Raw genomic sequence first — 21,265 nt, forward strand, 5'->3', positions numbered from 1 at the left:
AAACGAGCGAAAGAGAAGCAAAACACTCATTCTCTGTACTGCTGCAGCTGCTGCACGGTATCGGCAGACGGTGCAGGGTTTGATTAGATTAGCTAATGCCGGCTTAATCGGCAAACAATTCTGATCTCTAAAACATTTATTGGAAGTCATATTTTGATAATTGTGAGGCGCTCCTGCCTACTGCTAACGTCTGAACGTGGGGCCTGTTATGCGATATCTTTAGTGGGGTTGGGAGCGAAACAATCATAAACTCAACAACACCGGAACCCACCCCCCACGGAATGGCCACCAGTGGGGGCGATGGCGGATATGACCTTCGAACAGCGCCCTACACACACAGGAGCGCTTCCTGTAGCTGTAGGCCCACGTTAAAAATGAAATTGCGTCCGATCGCATCCGACATGGCCCAGATATCGCGGCGCGCGTTGTTCACCACCTCCTGGAAGTTGTCCAGCTCAACCTCAATGCCGGCCGTCACACGTTCGACCTTATCCTCTTCGGCTGTGTACGCGTACGCCAGCTGAGCGAGCGTCATAGGGAGGTTGGTCACAATATTCGACCGGCCGATCGTGTTCAATACCTCGCTCTGCAGCTCCGTCGATCTGTTCTGGAAAGCCTGCACTTGCGGGTAGAAGAATACACGTGACGCCGTGGCCATGTCGGCGTAGGCTAGCTCAGCGGCCAGACTAATTTCGGCTGCCGCCTGTGTCGCCTGTCGGATCACTTCGTCGTTTTTCTCCACGATGCACGGATTCTGCGTGTCGCCAATCTCGAGCGCATGCTGCAAAATGGCATCCTTAACGCGCAGCTTTTCATGCTGAATGTCGGTGATGACGATTCCGAAGCGAGAGATGAACTGTGCGTTCAGGTTCTTGATCGCGCTAGATTGGTTCATACGAAGCACCCTCAGCCGATAGTCGACGTTATAGTGTAGCTGGTTGAAGATATCATCAAACTCCGCCAGCAAATTACCATCGGACCGCGGAAGAACGTTTTCGACAATTGCCGGAACTTCAACCGTTTTCGACCAGACAAGCTATCGTATCGGGAGGATGGAAAAAACGGATTGTCACGGTCGAAATATTTCGCACCATCTGAAAGGCGTGAACCGGATGAAACATTTCCTCACCTGCTGGCAGGCGAAAGCGGCCAGAATCGTCACCAAAGCTAATGTTTGCCACATTTTTCCTCAAAAAACCTTCACCGAAGATAGAGAACTTAGGAAATAGTTGTGTTATTCGGACGGCTTCGGCTACGTCCAATGTCCGCTTTCGATCAGGTCGAGCACCGTCGAGAAACTGTTCCGGCTTCGCTTTCCGTGCCTGATTATACGGCCACGGAGCTGGCTGATTAAACTGCGAAAACGGAACCAAATGGTCAGTGGCCAATAAACTATAAAAGATGCGCCGCCACGTCCAGGCGTGTAAAATGTCTGCTTTATGGTACAGTCCTATCACTAACCTTGTCTAATGAACGGACTTTACCGCCCAATAGTCGCGCGTAATCAAACCGGACGCATCTTGCGTGCGTATCGGTCGCTTATCACATACTTCCTGAACAGGGATTCTTCTTCGATTATAGATAGTGTCCAAAGGCCTTTTGTCGTTGTGTTGGATTTATTGGGCAGCGAGAGGGATATACGTGCAGCCTAAATACTCTTGAACAATAACTAGAGAAATAAGCATTCATATCTGTCCATGGTATTTCCTGACACTTTCGACACGTTCCACATTCCATACTTCCTCAGATGGACACACACTTGTTGAGTCGCTGTCGATTATGTATTATTTGGAAGAGACTCGTCCACAACGTCCGTTGATGCCACAGGACGTGCTAAAACGTGCCAAAGTGCGAGAAATTTGCGAGGTAAGAGATATCTTCAATGTAAATTCGTTGATTCCTTGCTTTTTTTCAAATCGTCTGTCGTGATCGTTTTAGGTGATTGCGTCCGGAGTTCAACCGCTGCAAAACTTGATCGTGCTAATTCACGTTGGCGAAGAGAAGAAAAAGGAATGGGCCCAACACTGGATTACGCGTGGATTCCGCGCAGTCGAAAAACTGCTCTCGACGTCGGCAGGAAAGTTTTGCGTTGGCGATGAGATTAGTCTAGCGGATTGCTGCCTCGTACCGCAGGTCTTTAATGCACGCCGTTTTCATGTTGATTTGCGCCCGTATCCTATCATTCTGCGCATCGATCGCGAACTGGAGGGGCATCCGGCCTTCCGGGCTGCCCACCCATCCAATCAACCGGACTGCCCGCCAGAGGCTGCCAAATAAGATACATTACTCAACAGCACTTTTCCATTCCGATTGACTCCACCGTGTTGCATGCTAACGGGTGCGTCACAACCTCCACAAAAGCCATCCATTTACCTTGTCGAATCTGATATCGCAAACCTGAATCGTCGTAGTCCTTTTTGCCATGAAACGTAACCAAAAGTCTAGTCGCAAATGCGGGAGAAAGCCATCCCGTTGGACGGTGTTCTGAAACTTTTTATAAGCTAGTGAGAGATGATGCAAACGTTATTTACACAAGCCATTCGAAAGGCACACTCAGGATTGGCAGCAGGATGTAGAGACAGTACACCTAACAGAAATCGTTTATGAAAGCAACAAAACTACGGTTACCATCGATATAGCGTAAAGTCACATAACAATTCTACATTAGAGAACAGTGGAGGTGATTAGAATGTGCTAGAAAGCGCTCAAATATGGTACGAAAATGGCGTGACGGTTACACTTTTAAAGTGTCTATATCTCAGCATCATATATATATATTTTGAATATGATTACTTTTATAAAAGTTTGCTTAGATATCACTATTACGAGTAAAGCTAGGGTTTTACATTTCCAAACAATTGCTTCTGAAAAATGTGGCGATTCACCTCGAAACATGTGAAATCCATAATAATCTATCGGTATGGTGTTTTAAACTTTAAACTATTTTATTGTCCGCTATGGTGATCGAGAAAACAGGAAAATAACTTTGCAAAAGTTTCAAAAAAAGATTGCAATTTTGTAATCTGCTTAAATGCTTCCTTTTTTGCTAACGATTCTATATTAGTTTGCTTGTTATATTGCTCATCGCTCACGCGTTTACCTTTCTTCTAATCAGTGTTGTAAACAACGAAAACCTAATTACGTCCTTTTGCGATCAAGCACGGAAAGCAAGCAATTGCTCAAAGTGCTGCAGCGAACGATGAACCGACTTGTTTTGTGTGAAATCGAAGGAACAATAAATATTTCGAGAAAAAGCAACAATGGATAATGATTGCTGGCTCAACAGGTATCAAAATACCAATTTTTGCTTTTCATTTGAAAAAGAGCAACTCTGGTACTTTCATTGTATTTAAACATAATAAAGCATTTCAATAAAACAGAACATTCGATTGTGCCGGAAATTCTTCGAAGAATTCAAAATTTCTTAACGAAATTAGCTCCGTTTCGTTCAGTTGCGCGTGTCCCGGATAAGCGTACAGCCGACACCTATAGATGGCGCTAACATCGCAAAGAGGTGTTTAGTTTTTCAAATCAACAACTGAATCAGCTTAAATTCATTAAATTCTTGAAATTCTTAAAAATTCATTAAATTAAAATGAGCGGTAAAAAACTCGCACCGAAGGTCAGCTCCCGACTTGCGCGCAACTGCAACTTGCGACAAAGCTTGCGCGCGAAGCTTTGTCTCTGCCTTTGCATCCCGCGGCTGATTACCCTCGAGGCCACCGACTCGGCTCGGAACCGGAGCCATTCAACGGGAAGCGAGTGTCTGAAATGGAAAAATAAACCCTCTGTGATGGTGCGATATGTGCTCGCGGAGATGGTATTATCGCGGCCTATTGCTCTTCCGCCCCGGGTGGATCCCGTCACTTCGAGTCTAGAGTTGCCCACACTTATCGCACCAGAAACTCGCACAGTTCAAGTTCAAACCACAGCCAAGCAGCGCACATAAAACTTGATCTTCCCGACACTGACTCTCGCTGCCTTTTTTTCGCTACAGGCATACGAGAACTTCCGCTGCACAGGCCCCCCCGCCAGTGTTCTAAGTCGTTGCCAAGGCCATTCGTCATCTAAGCACGTTCCACGACGCGGCCACGCAAATCCCAAAGTGCATCCCGGCCACCGACGAGAAAACGAATCACAACGCTAGAAATGACGGGGCAACCGGTATAGTTCCGAACGGGGTGCTTAAATTAAAATAAAAACCCCCATTCCCGTCCCGTTTGTGACGTTGAAACTTCCATGAACTTGTGCGATCGCCGGAGGGCAGACTCATTTGGGATGCAAATGTGCGAGTGCGGACGGCAAATAAAAGCCCGTCCCGCGGGAACTGCGACTTCCGTTGGCTGCCGGTAAACAGCTGAGTTTTGGAGGCGACCTGGTGGCCCAGCGACTCTGCCCAAACGGCAGCGAACGTGTGCCCAGCTGGTTATCAATATCAATAGCAATATCAAGCAGAGCCATCGAGAGAGCCAACCTTGACATTGCGAAGGGCAGTGCGAACGCGCGTAACTTGCGTGTCAAGAACGTCGCAACGCAACGCCGAGTTGATTGTTGGGCTTGGGCAAGTGATTATCGTTTACCCGTTGCGCCCCGTACACCTTGACTTTCTCTCCCCCCCAGCATAGATCCCAGTGTTGTGTTGGCCAACCCAGCGACGGAGGTTGTTGTTAACATGTTGCTCCGAAACTGAAGTTTCCTGCCTCTAGCAAACAATCGGCCCATTGTTTGCCCGGCAATGGCGGCGACTGCAGCTGCTTCCGATCACGTGGTGCGGTTTTCATGCGCTAATGCATCGTAAACCCGGACGGGACACGGGCTTTAGCTAGTCGATCCGCTGATAGCACCGACATTAAATTCGCTTTTCAATTCTGCCACAGGCACGGGCAGCCAGTCAGACTCCCAATAGTTGCGGGATCCGAGATCCAAGATCCCTCCAAGTTGCTCCTCGGCAAAAACGGCAACGCATGAGACACTGGCGGCCTCGGATGGCGTTTCGATTTCATACCGGAGGCGACGTCGAGTATCGCATTGCCCGCAAAAAAAACACCCATGTGCCCTTGGCATTTGTAATGCTAGAAACAACAAATCATCTCGGAATCATCCCGGCTTGTGCTCGAAACGGTACGATGACAGAGCGACAATTGGCGTCAAAAACACACGCGCGTCTCGCTTATTTGCATTGGGTCCCCGTTCCGATGACACCGTTTTTGCCACCTGATGAATCGGTTGGCTTGAGGCAGTAAGAAAATCTTCCTCAACCTCGCGCAACGTCCCGGTTGAGGAATAAAAGCCAACGGCTCGCGCCTAACCGTAGTGTGGTTAATCGAATGACCTTAAGTCGACGAGCTGTACTTTGGCACTGCAACACTAGCTCTAATGGGAAGCGTTCAAATTGAAGGCCGCGAAGGCACGCCAAGTGCGCCAGGTGCCCTGTTGATCCGTGATGTGCATCTTTAACCCTCGCCGCTCGTCATCCAACAGCGGAAACCCGTTTTGCATTAGGAAACAAGCATTGGAAGGCTCCGCCACAGTCGTCGACGAAGGCACGTCACCCAAGGACTATCGGTCACAGAAAATCCAAAATTTTTGCCTGTGGCCTTCCGTTAATGCCTACCAATCGCACACCCAATTGCTTCACGTTAATCGATCGATAGTGCGGAAGGACAGCCCAACCTTTAAAAGTGCCTCACTATGCTGGGCCCGAATTTGGACCACACTTGGCTTATCTTATCGACCATTTCCGTCCCCTGCCGAGAACGAATGTGATAAACCACTATGACCGCCGGTAAAGGATCGCCAGTTCTTCACCGTTAGGACATTTGGTTCTTGGTTCCGTCTGCGCCTGCGTCCGCCTTATCGGGGTGCGCTTATCGCTACCGAAACAGAATTTACGATCTCCGGCGCATCTCATCGCACCGAGGGCCGGGAAGCGATAAAGACATCGAATGAACGAATGTCCGAAGGCAGTGCGGTAGCACAGCACAATAACAAGGGTAGAGAGTTTACCGATTCGATTATGATGGAAAATTTATTAAGCCCACTTTTCCAACGAAAACTATGCACGATCCACGTAGGACGGAAGTGGAAGTGGGTGTCTAGGGCGATAGCGTGACCGGCCTCAACGTTTGACCCAGAAAGCGGCTTCGGTGGATCGCGGCATCGTGCGCGTCCGACATCCTGCCAAGGATGTCGGGCAAGGTTCGTGTCCGCGTGTGTACGCCACACGAATTCGAGGTCCACGAGGTTGGGTTCCTTTCGGTGTCGGTGTTCAGAGTTTGCCGGACACGTGGCCCGGATGTTTATTTTTTGGGACCAGCGGCGTACAATCGCAAAGTGTGCTGCTAATCCCAGGGCTGCCAGGCTGAGTATGTTTCAAAATGGATTGTTTTAACAACCATCGAAATAAAAACAACCCACCAAACGCTAGGGCAGAACTTCATTCGCAAGCTTGCGTCAGGTCTTTACCTTGCCACTGGTCCACAGCACTTCGAACGGAACGAAAAAAAAAAACCAATCGATTGACTTTTGGCCCTATCACTCGCAGTCCACGCTGATGGATGGTCAAGAGCTTGCCATTCGGACTTCGACTCCACTTCTTTCGATTGAGGTGGACATGAAATTCAAATTATGTTTCGTGACTGACTGTAATCAAACTGCGCTATCTAACGCAGTCGGTTGGCTTGCGATTGACTCTGTGTGCGTGTGTGTGTATGTGTGTAGAGGACGAAACACACACACATACATATACGCTACACATGCACAACTTCCTCACCAGTTCCTCTTCTGTGGCCCCGTGCGGGGCACTGTTGGTTTAATTTTTTAAACTGATTTCACCAAACGCTGGCGTGTGGTAAAATGCCCTTTGCCTTGGGACCGAGGGACTAACAATAAAAAATACGCTTTCAACAATGCCAAAAAAAATTATTTTGCACCACCCCGACCCCACCCGGGGCTGGTTCCGGTCCCTCAAGGACGATTTTGGATCAGTTTTCGGTCATGGCAGCTCCGGAACTACGTGATTTTCCACATGACGGGGGCTTGTGGCTCCGCTGCTGGAAGTTTCCGATTGACGGGCGATGCTGTGGTTTTCATTTGCAAACAACATTCACTCCATTCTAGCGGACGTTGTGTTTCAAAAATTAATGGATCGATCAGAACGGAATACTGATTATGGAATCGATTGACACCTTCGTTATGATACCAAATGGTAGAAGGATTCCCATTCCCAGTTTTAGTTGCATCAGTTTCATTTTGTTATGAGGCAGGTTTTCCATATTTTTGTAATTAATATGAAAAAATTGGCAGTGACTGTAGTAATAGACTCTCGAATATTTGTGTCGTCGTGGTATTGTGTCACAGTAGCGTCTAGCAGACGGTTAGCGCACGCTGCAAACGCACGGCGCACAACATATGATTCACGTCCAAGGGGCAGCATCTCTCGGTGGTCAGCTGGGTCTTTGAGCGTGAGCTAAATTTAAACAAACATGAATCCCCCTTTCGAGCCGTTGTACCGAAAAAGGGCGACCGAAAGCGAGCTCGCGAAACGGAACCCGACGAAAGTGGGTTCCGTCCCCGGGACGGACATGTGGGTTGGTGTTAGTCACCGGGCACCCGGGCCGGCGATTGTTTAGTGTTGTTTTTGTGTATTTATATGCTGTCTACAGTTTGCTCCGGCATAACTCAGCAGCACGTGGGACACTATCGGCCAAGAAACGCGTCTGGTATGTGAAACCCAAACCCAAAAACGCCGTCTTAGCGCAAAGTTACATGCAAAATAGGTTTGAATTTTTAAGATAAATTTTAACAATAGTAAACCACAGAATATGTGCAACGTAGCAGTAACAAGGAAACAAAGGTACGTTTACATTTATTTGAAGCACTACGCCGTACTGTGCCATAATTTGAGGACGACTAAATACTAACTCCACCATCCAACCCTCACGTGACCACATTTTTCACAAATTGCACACGGGCACCTAAGACGATAAAGGCAAAACGGAAAACATCCCTCGTTTCCGTTTAAGGTCCAGCCACAGGTACGGAGCGTGTAAAGTTCCCAGGAGGGCAAAACGGGAAAAAGCATAAATATTCAACGCGTTGTTTCTCGTTTCATTTAATTTCTATTTACGTTTACCCTTTGGTGCACGATTGTTTTCAGGCCGGATCGCCGTCCAGCATCTATCACCACCGAAAAGGTCGCCCAGTGCTTCATTGCACATTTTCAGTTATTTGCCATTCTCTACGGTCCGTTGTAAGAATTCTTTGGAAAAAGACATGTTTTAAAGTATGATGTAAGAAGTACGAACAGTCGGTGCGGAAATGACAGACCGGAGAGGTGGTAAATAGTTTCCGGCCGCTTACGACATGAATCACGGTCCCAGAAAGTTGATACTTGCTTCGCGTCTCACATAGCGTGGTTGAGGAGTCGGTTTGATGGCTCAGATGACTCGTCTCCTGTCGATAATTTTCGAACAACAGCCACTGAGTTGTTGTTTCTTCATCATAGAAATAGTATTATAATAAACATCGGCATATGTTTTTGCATCGAACTGTTTGAAGACGCTGTGTGTTCGAGTTTCGCACCGCATCTCATCTGGTGCACCGGGATCCGGGATACAGGTTTCGAGTGCATATCTCCGAAGGTCGGCCATGCGGTACAAATGCTGTGTTATTTGTTCGACAGCCGCGTTCCGGTTTTTGCATCTCCGGCGAATGCTGGAACGCAAAACGAACCACGAACCACGACCACGTGTTGGACCACGTTTTTCCCTTTCTGTCCGACGCTCGACAGTTCGGAAATGATGCGGGCGGCGTTACTGTGTAAAGGTTCAATTGGCAAGTGTAAACAGGGCATGTGGGACAGAAATGTTTCCACCTCAAACGATGATCAAACGCTGCCTGTTGACGTCAGCTTTTGTTTGTTGGGAGTCCGTTGCACCAGCCAATGCGCTTATGTCGTAATCATTTTATCTTACAGTTGACGAAGCTGACCATTTTTATCTTCTATATACTCATCCTATAGCCTCTTGTTTCGACAATAGACAACGATTTCGGACTACGTGCGCTGAAAGCGTTCCGCTAACTTTAGAACTGTTATCGATCGTCGCCTCTATTGGCTCGCCTGATTGTCTTATCCTCAGCCCCGGGCGATAATGCGATGAGCCACCACAATTGCTTCTGTACACGTGAAGGAGGCAAACCATCAATCACTACTTATCTGCCGGAGGATAGAGTCGAGACAGGTCGTGTAGAAAAGAATTATCTCGCCATCTTTATCAGCAAAAATGAAGCTCACAGCTATTGTTCAGTATGCATATTATATTTTGACAGTGCCATCAGTACGACACTGTATCACCAGATAAAATTGATTAGAGAGATGCGTACATTTTACTGCTCTGGAATGATTGGGAGTAACATTTTGTCTTCAATCTAGTATGCTATTTAACAGAAAACCGCCTAGGCCAGGATCGGAATTTGCCAACATGTGTACGTCTTTCGGCGCATGTTTGTCGATTATTTTCTTTACGTTACATTGGTACCATATTTGCAACAATACCAACCAATACCAGTACCTCTGCCACGCAATGCGCTAACGAACTCTTTCCGGATGCATGCTGATGAGCGATGATGGACGACGATGTGTCCCGCGCGATGCTGGTTGTCCTTCGGAGCATCAATTTGACAGAATCAATCTTCTTTGCCGATAGCAGGCAGCAAAAAGTATATGAAAATTACAGCTCACGACCAAGCCAAGGTCCACGATCCACGTGGGGCTGCGCAATTGAGGCGCAAGTAAATTCCACGATGCTACGAGGCGTGAAATCGTATCTTGGCGATTTAGAACAGAATACCTATGCACTAACATAATGTTATTCCCACAGCATCGGCAGAACTTAACGTTTTTCGCACAGAGTGGGAACAACTGGTATCGATTAGAACACCTAATTTGGAGGTTTTAATTTGCAAGCTTTTTGTTGTTAGAAGAGTACAAAACGTTCTCGCCGTTACCAGAACCGTTCGAGGGAACACATCATAATAAGGTTTTAAAATTACATTAGATGAGTAAAGTAATTGAATAATGCAATAAGATGTAGACTTATTCTTTCTCCATTTTCCCATATGCATAAATCATTATTTGTTAGATAGATTACCTTTAATAGATTCCATATAAAGTGAAAAAAACGTGAACGCAAGTTGGAAATAACTTGAGTAGTTGGAATAACTCCGAAAACTGAGGCACCACTACAAACCGAAAGAAACAATTAAATGCAAATTTAAATTTAATTTCATAAAAGGGATTAATAATCATGATCAAAAGCAAAACGAAGTTTAGCTACTGAACAGTTGAATAATAAGATGATAACAGTAATTGATTTTCGCGTGAGGCAATTGAGTGGGTTTAAAGAGTGAGAGTAAACACCTCACGCTCACTACTCACGTGCGCGAGCAAAACAAATTTCGAAATTCAAAGTATTCCAAATTTCAAAATGTTTTTTTGGTTCTCTTTCCTCTTTTTTATGTTTTTAGAACTTTGATTTTTCCGTATTGGACTTAAATTTTTATTTCATTTTTCTTTTTTTGTATGCTTGTACGGGATTTAATAGTGTGAGTGTGTTGTGAATTCATTCAAAAGAAACGCGCGCGCGATTCATTCTCTCGCGCTGGCGAGAGTGGTTCTGCGTTTGTGAGCGTTGAATTCCGCGAGCTGAGCGGGATCAGGTGCCGAGTGGCGATGAACGAGTGCCAGAACGAAGTGAACAGTGAACGAACAACAACGTTGGCGAGAGATCGCGCTCGCTTGACGGAGGAAAGGGTTTGTTCGGAAATTCCTCAGCAGCGGGAGGCAAGCGTGTAGGTTTTCCCAACCTGTTTTCGTCCCGCGCACGGTTCGTGTGTGCGACCTGCGGACGCACAACATTGCAGAAAACAACACCGTGTGTGCTGCGCCCCAATCGTGGGGCTGTGAATATAGTGTTTAAGCGTGCGTGCGTGCGTGAGTGTGCGTTATCAATGAACCCGCGGGAGCGCCTCATGTTTGCCGAGAGTGAATCGATCACCGGATAGCTCTTGACGTGCTCTACATAGAAGTGTGCTGTGGATTCGATGTTTCTCCTTCTCTCTCTCTCGCGGTCGGCAGGCGCGCGCCCTCTCTCTTACTCTTTCCGTCCCGGGTACTGCTGCTGCCGCAAGTGACGTCACGTTCGCGGATGACGTTTTCCGTACCTTTTCGACTTGCGCAATCTACCGTCCCCGTGCGGGTGCGAACAGCTTGTTCATTTCGGGCACCTCTGCACACTCACATGCACAGCGCGAGATTCTCACATTCCGTGTACAATCGCAGCGCACAACGCACCACTACCACTGAGCATGGAAGAGAGAGAGCCGCTCAGCTCGTAGAGCAATAGAACGAGAGCGATGGCGAGAGGGAGTGGGCGAGCTTCGGTCGCTTGAGAAAAATTCATCCGTCAGAGTGACGGTATTCGGCCGTGGTAGTCGAGCAGCGGGTTTCGCGGAACAATCATCTTCATCTTCCTCGCATGTGTATCGTCGCACACACTGTCCGGAAGTCGCCCAAGTCTCTCGGTAGTCTGTTGTGTTGTTGTCTCTATTGTCCTTATGAGCCGAAATCTCGAACGAATCAGTTTAGCGCAGTTCCCAGCCGCGTGTGTTGGTTGTGTTGTTGTTTAAATGGCAACAGAAAAACACCTCTGCAAGCAACTGCAGGTGTTCGAAACATGCCGAACTTCATGCTGTGACCGGATTTTCCGAAAAGGGAAATGAAGGAAACCAATAGCTTTTCTTCGGAATGCGGCCGCATTGCCGTGACTGCTACTAGTGTTCCGTCCTCAAAAAGCCCTCTTTGTGGCGTCGAACGAGAGTGACAGTGCGTGATGCTGATAAGACTAGTCGCCAGACCGATTGAGTGTTTCTCAGTGTGTTACTTTCTTTCGCCACCGTCCTTATTGGTCCGAGCGGCACCATCTTCCTTGAAATCTCGGACCATCGAACCACGGGTCGTGTTATTTTCGTTTTTATGTGAGCGGGCATCGCCAAGCACATGGATAATGGGCATCAAAGTGGGCTAAGCGAAGAGTCGTGAAAGAATTCCTTGCTGCTCCTTTATTTTACAGCAGTTCGCAATCAGTTTAGGCGGCGGGATGCCCTCTAGAAAACGTCCTTCTGACGCCGAGAGAAAGGTAGAGAAAATCGCGCGAGAGAAACAAATCGTGAGCCCAAAATCGTGCCGAGAAGAGAGTGGAAAAACTACTGCCGCTGGAAAACACGGTTCCGGGAAATACTCAGAAAGCTCACGCTAGATATGAAAACATTGCGACATGCAGCGGAATATTGTTTTCCGTTGTTGTGTGGCCCGTCTCTCTCTCTCTCTCCTGCTCCCGTTGCCACGGAAACGAAAGAGTAGAAGTAGATGTCGCGGGCTGATTTATTAAGCCCTTCGTGGTTTCATTTAGAGGCAACCAAAAAAAAACTTAGTGTGCTTAGCCACAGTGCTTTGTGGCAATCGCATTGACATATGGCCAACGTTAAGAGTTCGCCCAGTGCTTCGGAGCATAATTTAGCATAGTGCACGTGTGTATCGTGGGAGCGAAGGATATGAGAAGGATGCTAATTGATAACCCCGGGTCATCTCCCCCAAAGCAAGAGTTTCGATCTCCGCGTTGCAAGAATATTCGTGGCACCGAGAAGATTTGCTTTATGTAGCAGTGGTAGTGCGATAATAACGTGTGGCGCGAGGTTTTCATATTCCACAATGTGCGGACCATTAGCTTCGGTAGTCTTATCAGTTAACTCTATTAGCCCGCTACGCTTGGTGGTGTCTGTTTGCTGCGCGTACATAACTTCTAACACATACTCGAATCTGCCGAGTGTGCTGAATATTATCATCATCGTTCCCAATGATTGGGAGTTGGTTGGGAAAACTAATTTAATTCCATTTTATGCCCAAATAGTAACACAAGGCCACTAAAGCCACGCTGTTCTGAATCATAGGTTTTCTCGGAATATTGATTAATTCTTATTTTTCTCTCCCATTCCTTATCAATTTCCCAACGAAATAGCGCTAAACAAGAAAGAGAGAGAGAGTGTGTGAGTGAGTGAGGGAGAGAAAAAGCCACAAAAGAGGTTCACTTTCTTGTTGACGCTGCGTCGAGTTGTGTGATGTTTCCGATCCGATCCGTGGCGATCCGTTCCGGACTGATCCCAGAAAGTGCAGTGTGAAAACAAAAGATCGGAATCTGGCGTAGAACCATAACTGAAGAAAAGGAATCAGCGTCCCACACTGTACCTACATCCTTCGCACGTCGCACGTATTATGCCAAAGGAGAAAACGTCGCTTCACTTTCGTTATCGCGCCGTGTTATCCGTTTTTCTGTTGTTGGGTTTTGAAGCTTTTCCATAGCTCGCTGCTAATTTCCTTTGGTGACCCCGAGAGCCAGGATTCTGAGTGTCCAACGGGCTAGAGTCACAAGGCGAAGCGAAGGATCTAGAAAGAAGAAGGTGTTCCTGGTCCAACTTCCAACGACCCACAACGACCGTGCAGCACGTGTACGGATTGCTCGGTGTGTGTCTGAAGCGTACTGTGGAACGCATGTGTTTGTGTGTATGTGTGCCCGCGTGCCAACTCTTCCAATGATGTCCTCGACGGCTGTCGTCGGCAAATAGCGGAACAGCAGCGAAACCAGCGGAAGTAGCAGCCGAGCATTCGAAAAGCTCTGGTCCATAAGTGTGGCTGCGGTTCTACGTGTGCGTGCGTGTGTGTGTGTGTGCAAAGCATCACAGCCACCCTCCCCCACAACTTGCGCCGCTGATCTTAGTGCTAGTTAGTTGAAGTTCCCAGCGCATTCCACATCCGGTCACCGTGGAGCAGCAAAGCGCGGTATCAGCGGTGGCGGCGGCAGCGGCTGCGGCGGCTGCAGTGGCGGGGAACGCGGTCTGCGACAAGGTCCTTAATATTATCAACAACAACAACAATAATATTATGGCCGCCGATGCCGCCATGGACACGACCTGCCCGAGCCCGGAGCTGGGCGACTCGCGCAAGCGCCCCCTGGACGATGGCATCGACGATGGGACCTCCAAACGTTCCCACTTCAGCACGAACGGTAAGTCACGTATCCGGGGCTGTCTATTGCTGCTGCACTGTGTGCCTGCGCCACGTGCGTCCTTTGCTCGCGCCGCCGCTTCTACTTCCATTTTGCGTTTTGGTTTTAGCCGTCCAGCGCTTTCCGGTTCAGCTTTCTGGACGAGAAAACTGTACAATCTCTCAGCCGACATCATAAAAAAGGGGAAGATTAGAGACATTTCGGGGCGTTCCGTTTCCCGTCTGCAATACTAGGCGCACTACTTGGCGAAGTGGTCCATAATACGCTATCAGGGCACAGTTAGTTCCATCCATTCATTTCCACCACTCTTATCGACGAACCGCGCGGCTTGGGACTGGTTGGTTTGCCACCTAAACCTAAAATCGTAAAACGAAAGGGAAGGGAAATAACGGTGCGCCCAAATTTATCGATAAAGTGATTCTATTTTCACGCTGCCAAGTTTCTGGCCCCTCGTTGACAGTTGACCGCAAAATGTCATTCATCATCGGGAGCCTTGCGGGCGAGGGTAGCCGTGGCGTGGCGGCCTGGAAAACCGATTCCATCCTGTACATAGCAACGCCTGGGCAACGTGGCGTGGCGGTTGGGCGCGGGGATGCAGTTTCGTGGTTCACTCCCAAAATTCACAATCCCTGCCACAGGAGCAGAATAGATTGTGCAGTGCGCCGTGAGGTCCCCCAGCAGTTGCTTTGGAGTATTTGGAAAAAAGCCCAAAAATCGGTGGGTGTGCCGCCGGAGCCCGAAATCGCGCATGTGAACCGGTTAATCAATCATCTCTTTTCATTTTCAAACTTAGCCCATTTTGTGTAGATAAGGGGGCCGTGGTTTGTCCGGAGACTCGATCGATGCGGTTTGTGCTAAATTCCTGACTTGGACCTACAAAATGTCCCAAACAGAGGATATTTTTTCACCATTTCTGTTCTCTTCTGTCACCATTTCTGTTTCTGCTATCAAACTAATGCTTGATAATTTTTCGTTTGAAGTTTCCTGAATTCTTAACATCGAGCTCTACCGCATAGAACTAGAATTCAGAAGCGAGCTTCTTCTGCCAAAGAAACAGGTTTGATGTACATTGTGTGCCTTGATTTGGTTTCATCTTGCGCTTTGTCCTGGCCAAGGTTTACGTGTCAGCGTCGGGTGGTCCATCGGAAACCGGAGGTGTCAATTGGTTGCGCACGTTGAGCATGCTTCACGAACGGGGCGCGACCAGCAGCATGAAGGAGTTGCTGGCCGCGCGGTCGTCGCGGTCTCCCAAAAGAGCTATGCCTCGGTATCATTGTAGGTAACAGTCCTCTAGGCATGCTGTTTGTTGTGGACTGCTGCTTAGGTTTCATTGGGAAGACCAGATTGGAAGGACCAAACAATACCGCAACAGAAGCCCCGGCTGGAAGTAAGGAGCCTGCTCGTCGTGAGTTCATTACATGACAATGAAGGGGCTCTCTGACACCGGCAACCCGTTTTGATCAACGCTTCCGCTGCATCCGGCGCAGCTCCGATCTCGCCGGGTATTGTGCGCCGGCTCTAGTGCCGTGTCTGTTGCTATCAAAGGAGTTGAGTCGTACGTTTGCCACAGAGAGGGGAAGGCCCCACAGAGTCTTCTGCCAACTGAAGCACTGATGCCCTGATACAGCACGTTGGTCGGGGACGGCCACACTGGCACAGGTCGTTGGCTCCATCAAAAGGGCGCTGCTGCCCTCGGAAGGAATGGGGCAGATGATGCACTTCAACCCATAAGTGCAAGCCTTGCAGTTTGTTCGTTAGCGCCTGCTGCAGCCCTCGGCGAAAGTTAGCCGCCATCCGGAGAGAGAATCCCACCCGATTCCACACTATTTATAAACCCGTAGCCGCCTGCCCGAAAGGGCCACAGTTTTGTCCGCGAGGAATCGATTCAAATAAACCGCCGTCACCTGTAACGCCGTTTCCGGTGCTAGCGATAGGTTGTCACCACCGGCGCATAGTTTCGGTATATCTGTTTCTACGCGAACCGTTCGTTTGAGTTACAAACACACATCCGCCTTTTTTTATCAACTTGAAACGTGTCTCTCGAACGCATCGCATATTGCTTTTCAATTGTGTGACCCGTTTTATGTCGTCACAGGAAGCGTTATCCGGCGTCGGAACTATCGGGCGCGGTGGCCCTATTGTTTCTATGCTGGTCGGGCTGTGGCATTTGATCTTTGGCTTGGTTTCAGGGCCCAACCTTCAGGGAAAACAATTTTACTGCTTTGACAGCATGAAAAAAAGGCGGCCTTTCATTATTTGCCTGTTGTGCTGGCAGTTATCTGTTGTAGGGTTTAATTACACACATATGAAGCGGGAACGGCAAACCCTAGGCAAAACCTGTTTATTTGTTGTTTTTAGTTTGTTTGTTTGTTTTTTTTTCTCAATGTTATAAGAACGGACCGGGCCGTATTTATTAATCTAACTCAATCTAAGTTCACAAGATTTACAAGATTATCTTAAACACTATGTTACATTTCCTTTACTTCAGAATAGCCTTATCCGGGGCTAACTCGGTTATAATATGCTGAAGGTGTATTACGTTTGTCGGTTCATGTTGTAATAGTATTATTGCTTTTGCCGAATGTGGATGTTTTTACTGCCAATAGGTGAAGGTCTGTGAATCCAACAGCTAATTGTAGTTGATGTTGTAGTTGTATTACTGTAGAGACCCCGAGCTCAGGGCTTCGTTCGTCTCTAGGTGGCCGATAGCTGTATATTGGTCCGAGAGTTGCCGGTGCTTGTAGATTATTCAGCGGCTATTGGTGGCGATTTTATTGCTAGTGACTTCAGCAGTTATTCTATTGGACATGAGACATGAGAGTTGTGTTTTCACGAATTCCTTTTTTGGCTCCCTCTGTGGGTGGCCATCGTTGGTTTTCCTACGCCTCAAGGCGCTCGTGGCGACGTACAATCAGATCAGACAGCGAGCCAAAAAGTCAAGGAAACATGGCCCAAAAACACGTTGAGCTAACTAGGGGGTAAACAAACTAAACATTCAGACTAAATCTACACACAACTTTGTTAAAATGTAGCAACAAACTCGCTGTGAACCAAATGTTTTTCTTTTGTATTATAGAGGCTTTGAATGAATCAAATGTGATAAAAGTATGGCATGGAGTAAGTCCAGAGATGAGGCCCACACTAGACAACATTATGTGACAACTACTGTAAAATCATGAGCAACGCGAGTAAAATTAAATACAAATAAAATCCTCGCTGGATAACCGCTCATTGTCGCTCGCTCCGGGAGGGCTTATTTGTGGGGATGCGATTAAAAATTTAACTCCATAAGTAGCGGGTCGCACCATCGACAGGGCGCCGCTAATGAGAACGACGACGAGCGTGGGTTTATTTTTCGCCCGAGCACCATCGCTAATGTCGCGCAATACGCCGCTCGGCAACAAATTGCGACGAGCTGGGCTCCACTGTTTGGAAGTGGGGCCCTGTTCCGGTGTGGGGGGACACAACACAATGGCATGGCGCATAAACGCATAAACCGAGCAGCGGGGTGGGAAAGGATCAGCACATGCTGCTGCCTGTGTCCGAAGCCGCTCGATTACGCGAGCGCGGCGTGGTCGTCCCCCGTGACCCAGTTCCGATGGAATTCATTTCGAAGATTACATTATTGTTTTATAAGTCCTCCCGCCAGCCACGTTCGGACATCCGTTTCCGGCCCACAACCGTGTTACGCCCCTCGGGTGTGATTTGGTGGCGTGTCGAGTGTCCGGGGCTTTGGGATCCTAGAGGCGGTGGGAACTGACGTTTGTATTTTTCAGCAGCGCTTACCAAAAGGCTCGAATCCGAGTTTAGGGGGGGCGCTCCGCCTCCATTTGGCTAGAAATCTGATTCCGGGCCTATTCCGCCCTTTTTTGGGTGCCACGCGCCACAGGACACCAGTCCAGGACACCGCGTGCCTGGAGTGTCTTTTCTGCCGGACTCGGTGCCAAATGAAAAACTTCATCACCTTCACGCGTCCTACATTTGTCCGACGACAACGGCCGGGGGAGAGTGGCGCTGCTGCTGCCCGATCCTCTTGCCAACTGTGGCAACGGTCGTCGAAATGGCTCGGTGCCGCCTCCAGGATGGGCACTGCACCAGGAATGTGGAATTTATGTTGGAGTTGCGACATCCTTGGATTGGTGCGCCCCACATCCTTTTCCACTCGCTCTCCACTCTCTAGTGGTTGGATACTCTCTCTCTAGGTTGGTGTGCCCGATTTTCCCGGCCCGAGGTTTTCTTTCAGCGGCATTGAATAGTGCTTGACGAAGAAGAAGTGAACGTTCATTGTGTGAGCCGCTTTGGCTTCATTTACCGGGCTGCGGGCTACGGGCACTCGTGTGTCCTGAGCCTGTCAGCGGAGGATGATCCCTGGTGCCTGAAGTACACGGTACTCAAGCACCAGCTGGGCTGTGAACGGGGAGCACTGGGCTGGGATTCTACCATCTTTTTCGCCTGTGAAAATCGTATCCCCTTCCGTGCGGGCCCCATCCGAGGACCACGCGGACTGGTTGTGGAACAAGTGGAAAAAGAAACAAATTATTGTGTGCCTTGTGTGCCTGGCCCGCCACTGACAGCTGCGCAATGAGCACGACCTTGTAATGGGAGCCGAGGTTTTCGAAGGAACGGAAACGGCACGCCTGGAAGGCAAGAAAAATGTGCACCACGCGAAGAAAGCTCTGCAAAGCGGACCCCTGTCGGTGAGAGAGTGAGCCATTTTCCTCTAGCTTTTCTCACCGGCGAGAGCCACCGAAGGGAGAATGTTTGTTATGGAGGGTTAGTGCCTTGTTAGCGCCTCGCACAGACCAGACTCTGATTTTGCCAGCGCTTGCGGGGTCGTTTCTAAAGTCGCCTGTCCAGGATGTGCTGCTGCTCACCAGCGAGAAGACTTTTCTCACGTTCTCGCGCGCCCCGGTTCCGTTCTCTCGCCGGACAGCTGTGTTTGGCATTTCGGTCTCGTCGGCCGTCGATTGCGGCGCGAGATGGAGACGTGAGCCGTGCGTCTGCAACGGCCACGTGACTGATGGCCGCCGCGCGTACGGATGACAAATGGATTTGCTCGTTCTCTCCTGCTCACGTGCCGCCGGCGGACCGCTAAACTGAGCGTAACTCAATTAAACGCATCCTTCTCTAGTGCGCACAGTGTTGCTTACCTTTAGATGTTTTTCCTTCTCACACACATGCACACACGATGTTGAACGATGTGCACCATTTGCAAATGTTTCCCCAGAGGTCGTCCGTCGCCCTGAGGTGGCCATTCTTATGCTCAATTTATGTCGAAGGTGACAGACTGAACAGAGGTCGGGGACGAGACCCTTTTTGGGGGGGTCATTTTGGCGATGGACAAAGGGTAGCCCATCGCCCACAGCCCATAGATGCAATATTCAACGGAAACTGTCGCATCCTGACGGGAGGAGCCCTACAGGGGAATGGTTCCTCGCAACGGTTAAAAATAATTTATTTCGCCTACACGATCGCTAAACCAGGACAATAGACTATCCCGAGGGGGGACCGAGTTTCCTTCATAAATTATCCTGTGAGGCCACCACGGGAATGAAGCTGACCAACGATGAAATTGTTAAAAATTATTCAGCAGATTGCGCAAGTGAATCGTCGGCAAATAGTCTAAAATGGCGTGTGTCTAACACGTGGGCTTAAAAATCCCGGCGCTAAGAAGGAAAAGGCCTTTATGTTTCTTTAACATTTCAATACCACTTTTGTAGAACGATCTTATTTTTAGCCTAAAAATAGGACTCAGTTTCGGCGATAAGCCCCTCATTCGAGCGAAATTTCTTACCAATGCGAAATTTCTTACTTACCTTACCTTTCTCAATGAAACCAAATTTTCTTCTTTGCCATTTGCGGTCGATTCTTCAAACGTTCCAATAACGCTAACGTAATTCACAGTTGATCAATTTTTCTTTTTCAAGATATTAAACATCCCAAAATAACGAGGACATAACCTTTTTAGCCGATTGTTCTGTTTTCGGGCACTTTGGACGACCTTAATCAATTGCTCTCGACTCAGATGATGATCGCTTCCATGTTTCATCAGTTGACACATATTGACACAGAAATTCCGGTTTGTTTCGTTCAGTATCATCAACACGTTCTTGGTTTTTGCCAAACTTTCCCATAGTAAAATGCTCATGCAATATAGAGCAAACACGTTCTTTTGATATCTTGACAATGTCAGCTAACTGATGCAACTTCCCTTTTTGAATATTCGAAACGATTTTGTGGATTTTTTCAATGGTTTTGGTGTTACCGCCTCATTTGGACGTTTGCTACATTCTACATCATCCGTGTCACTGGGACCAAGTTTGATGTCAGCAGACCAATGCTTTATTGTTGATTCTGATGGATCGGAGTCCTTATAATACTTTTTATAATACCTTATATTACTTTTCATTGCTTCGCTTAAACGATATTGATTCCCAACAAGAAGCAGTGTAACATTGAAACATGAAATTGCTTTTGCTTTGATGATGTTAATAGCTTTCGTTTGAAGGTTTTTAGTAACTGAAATCCGTCCGTCATTTTGTTAGGCCCGAGACATTTCAGCCCATGTGTTAATATGAAAAAAATTAATAATCTGAGTTTTCGTCGTAGAAAGTAAAGGCCACCGTGGACCATTTCTTATCGGACTACCTAGTGGCCGGTGTAGCGTCGTGGGACCCAAAGCTCGGCCGAATCACCGTTTGACACGCAAGCACCACCCAGCATGTGGACCGGTGACGTACACGTTCCTTAACGATGTACTTGGCACTGGTGATGGTGGGCAGAAAACACAAGAAGATTTACAAAATCAAATAACCGCCCCAAAACATCGTCCTTAGCACGTTAAGCACTTTCTGCGGGGTGTGCTCCTGTGGTTTCGGTGGACCGTATGGTTCCTGTGCCCGAGCCACCACTTCCACTGCGGGGCGGACCTACTGTCGGTCAGGGTCGCTGGGTGGGCTATAGGACCCCCTGCTGTGTTGTGTGTCCGGCCGGTCCCGCCTGAGCCTTGCCGGCCACCCGGCCGGCCATTTTCCTCTTCCATCAACGACCAAATGGTCGGTCCGGATCGGACCACGGACCGGACTTTCCCTTTTCGGCTGGCGGCACACCGTTGGGCGGCGGCGCCTTTTGGGTAGTTTGGGTGA

At 48.4% G+C, this 21,265-nt stretch overlaps 2 protein-coding genes across 4 annotated transcripts in view; both read left to right on the top strand.

Annotated features, from left to right (window-relative positions):
• The window catches only part of LOC131210355 (probable maleylacetoacetate isomerase 2), a 15,281-nt gene extending 12,008 nt beyond the window's left edge, over nucleotides 1–3,273 (top strand). For all 3 annotated transcript variants that reach the window (XM_058203589.1, XM_058203591.1, XM_058203590.1), the window contains 2 exons: nucleotides 1,748–1,866; nucleotides 1,939–3,273. In XM_058203589.1, the coding sequence (XP_058059572.1) occupies nucleotides 1,748–1,866; nucleotides 1,939–2,277 (458 nt within the window). In that variant the 3' untranslated portion in view covers nucleotides 2,278–3,273. The remainder of the gene's footprint in view (nucleotides 1–1,747; nucleotides 1,867–1,938) is intronic.
• Nucleotides 3,274–13,996: 10,723 nt separating this feature from the next.
• The window catches only part of LOC131212642 (RNA-binding protein Pasilla), a 69,168-nt gene continuing 61,899 nt past the window's right edge, over nucleotides 13,997–21,265 (top strand). The window contains exon 1 of the mRNA XM_058206577.1: nucleotides 13,997–14,114. Coding sequence (XP_058062560.1) covers nucleotides 13,997–14,114 — 118 coding nt within the window. The remainder of the gene's footprint in view (nucleotides 14,115–21,265) is intronic.

Source organism: Anopheles bellator, chromosome 2 (genome assembly GCF_943735745.2).
Source record: "Anopheles bellator chromosome 2, idAnoBellAS_SP24_06.2, whole genome shotgun sequence".
Classification (NCBI taxonomy): domain Eukaryota; kingdom Metazoa; phylum Arthropoda; class Insecta; order Diptera; family Culicidae; genus Anopheles; species Anopheles bellator.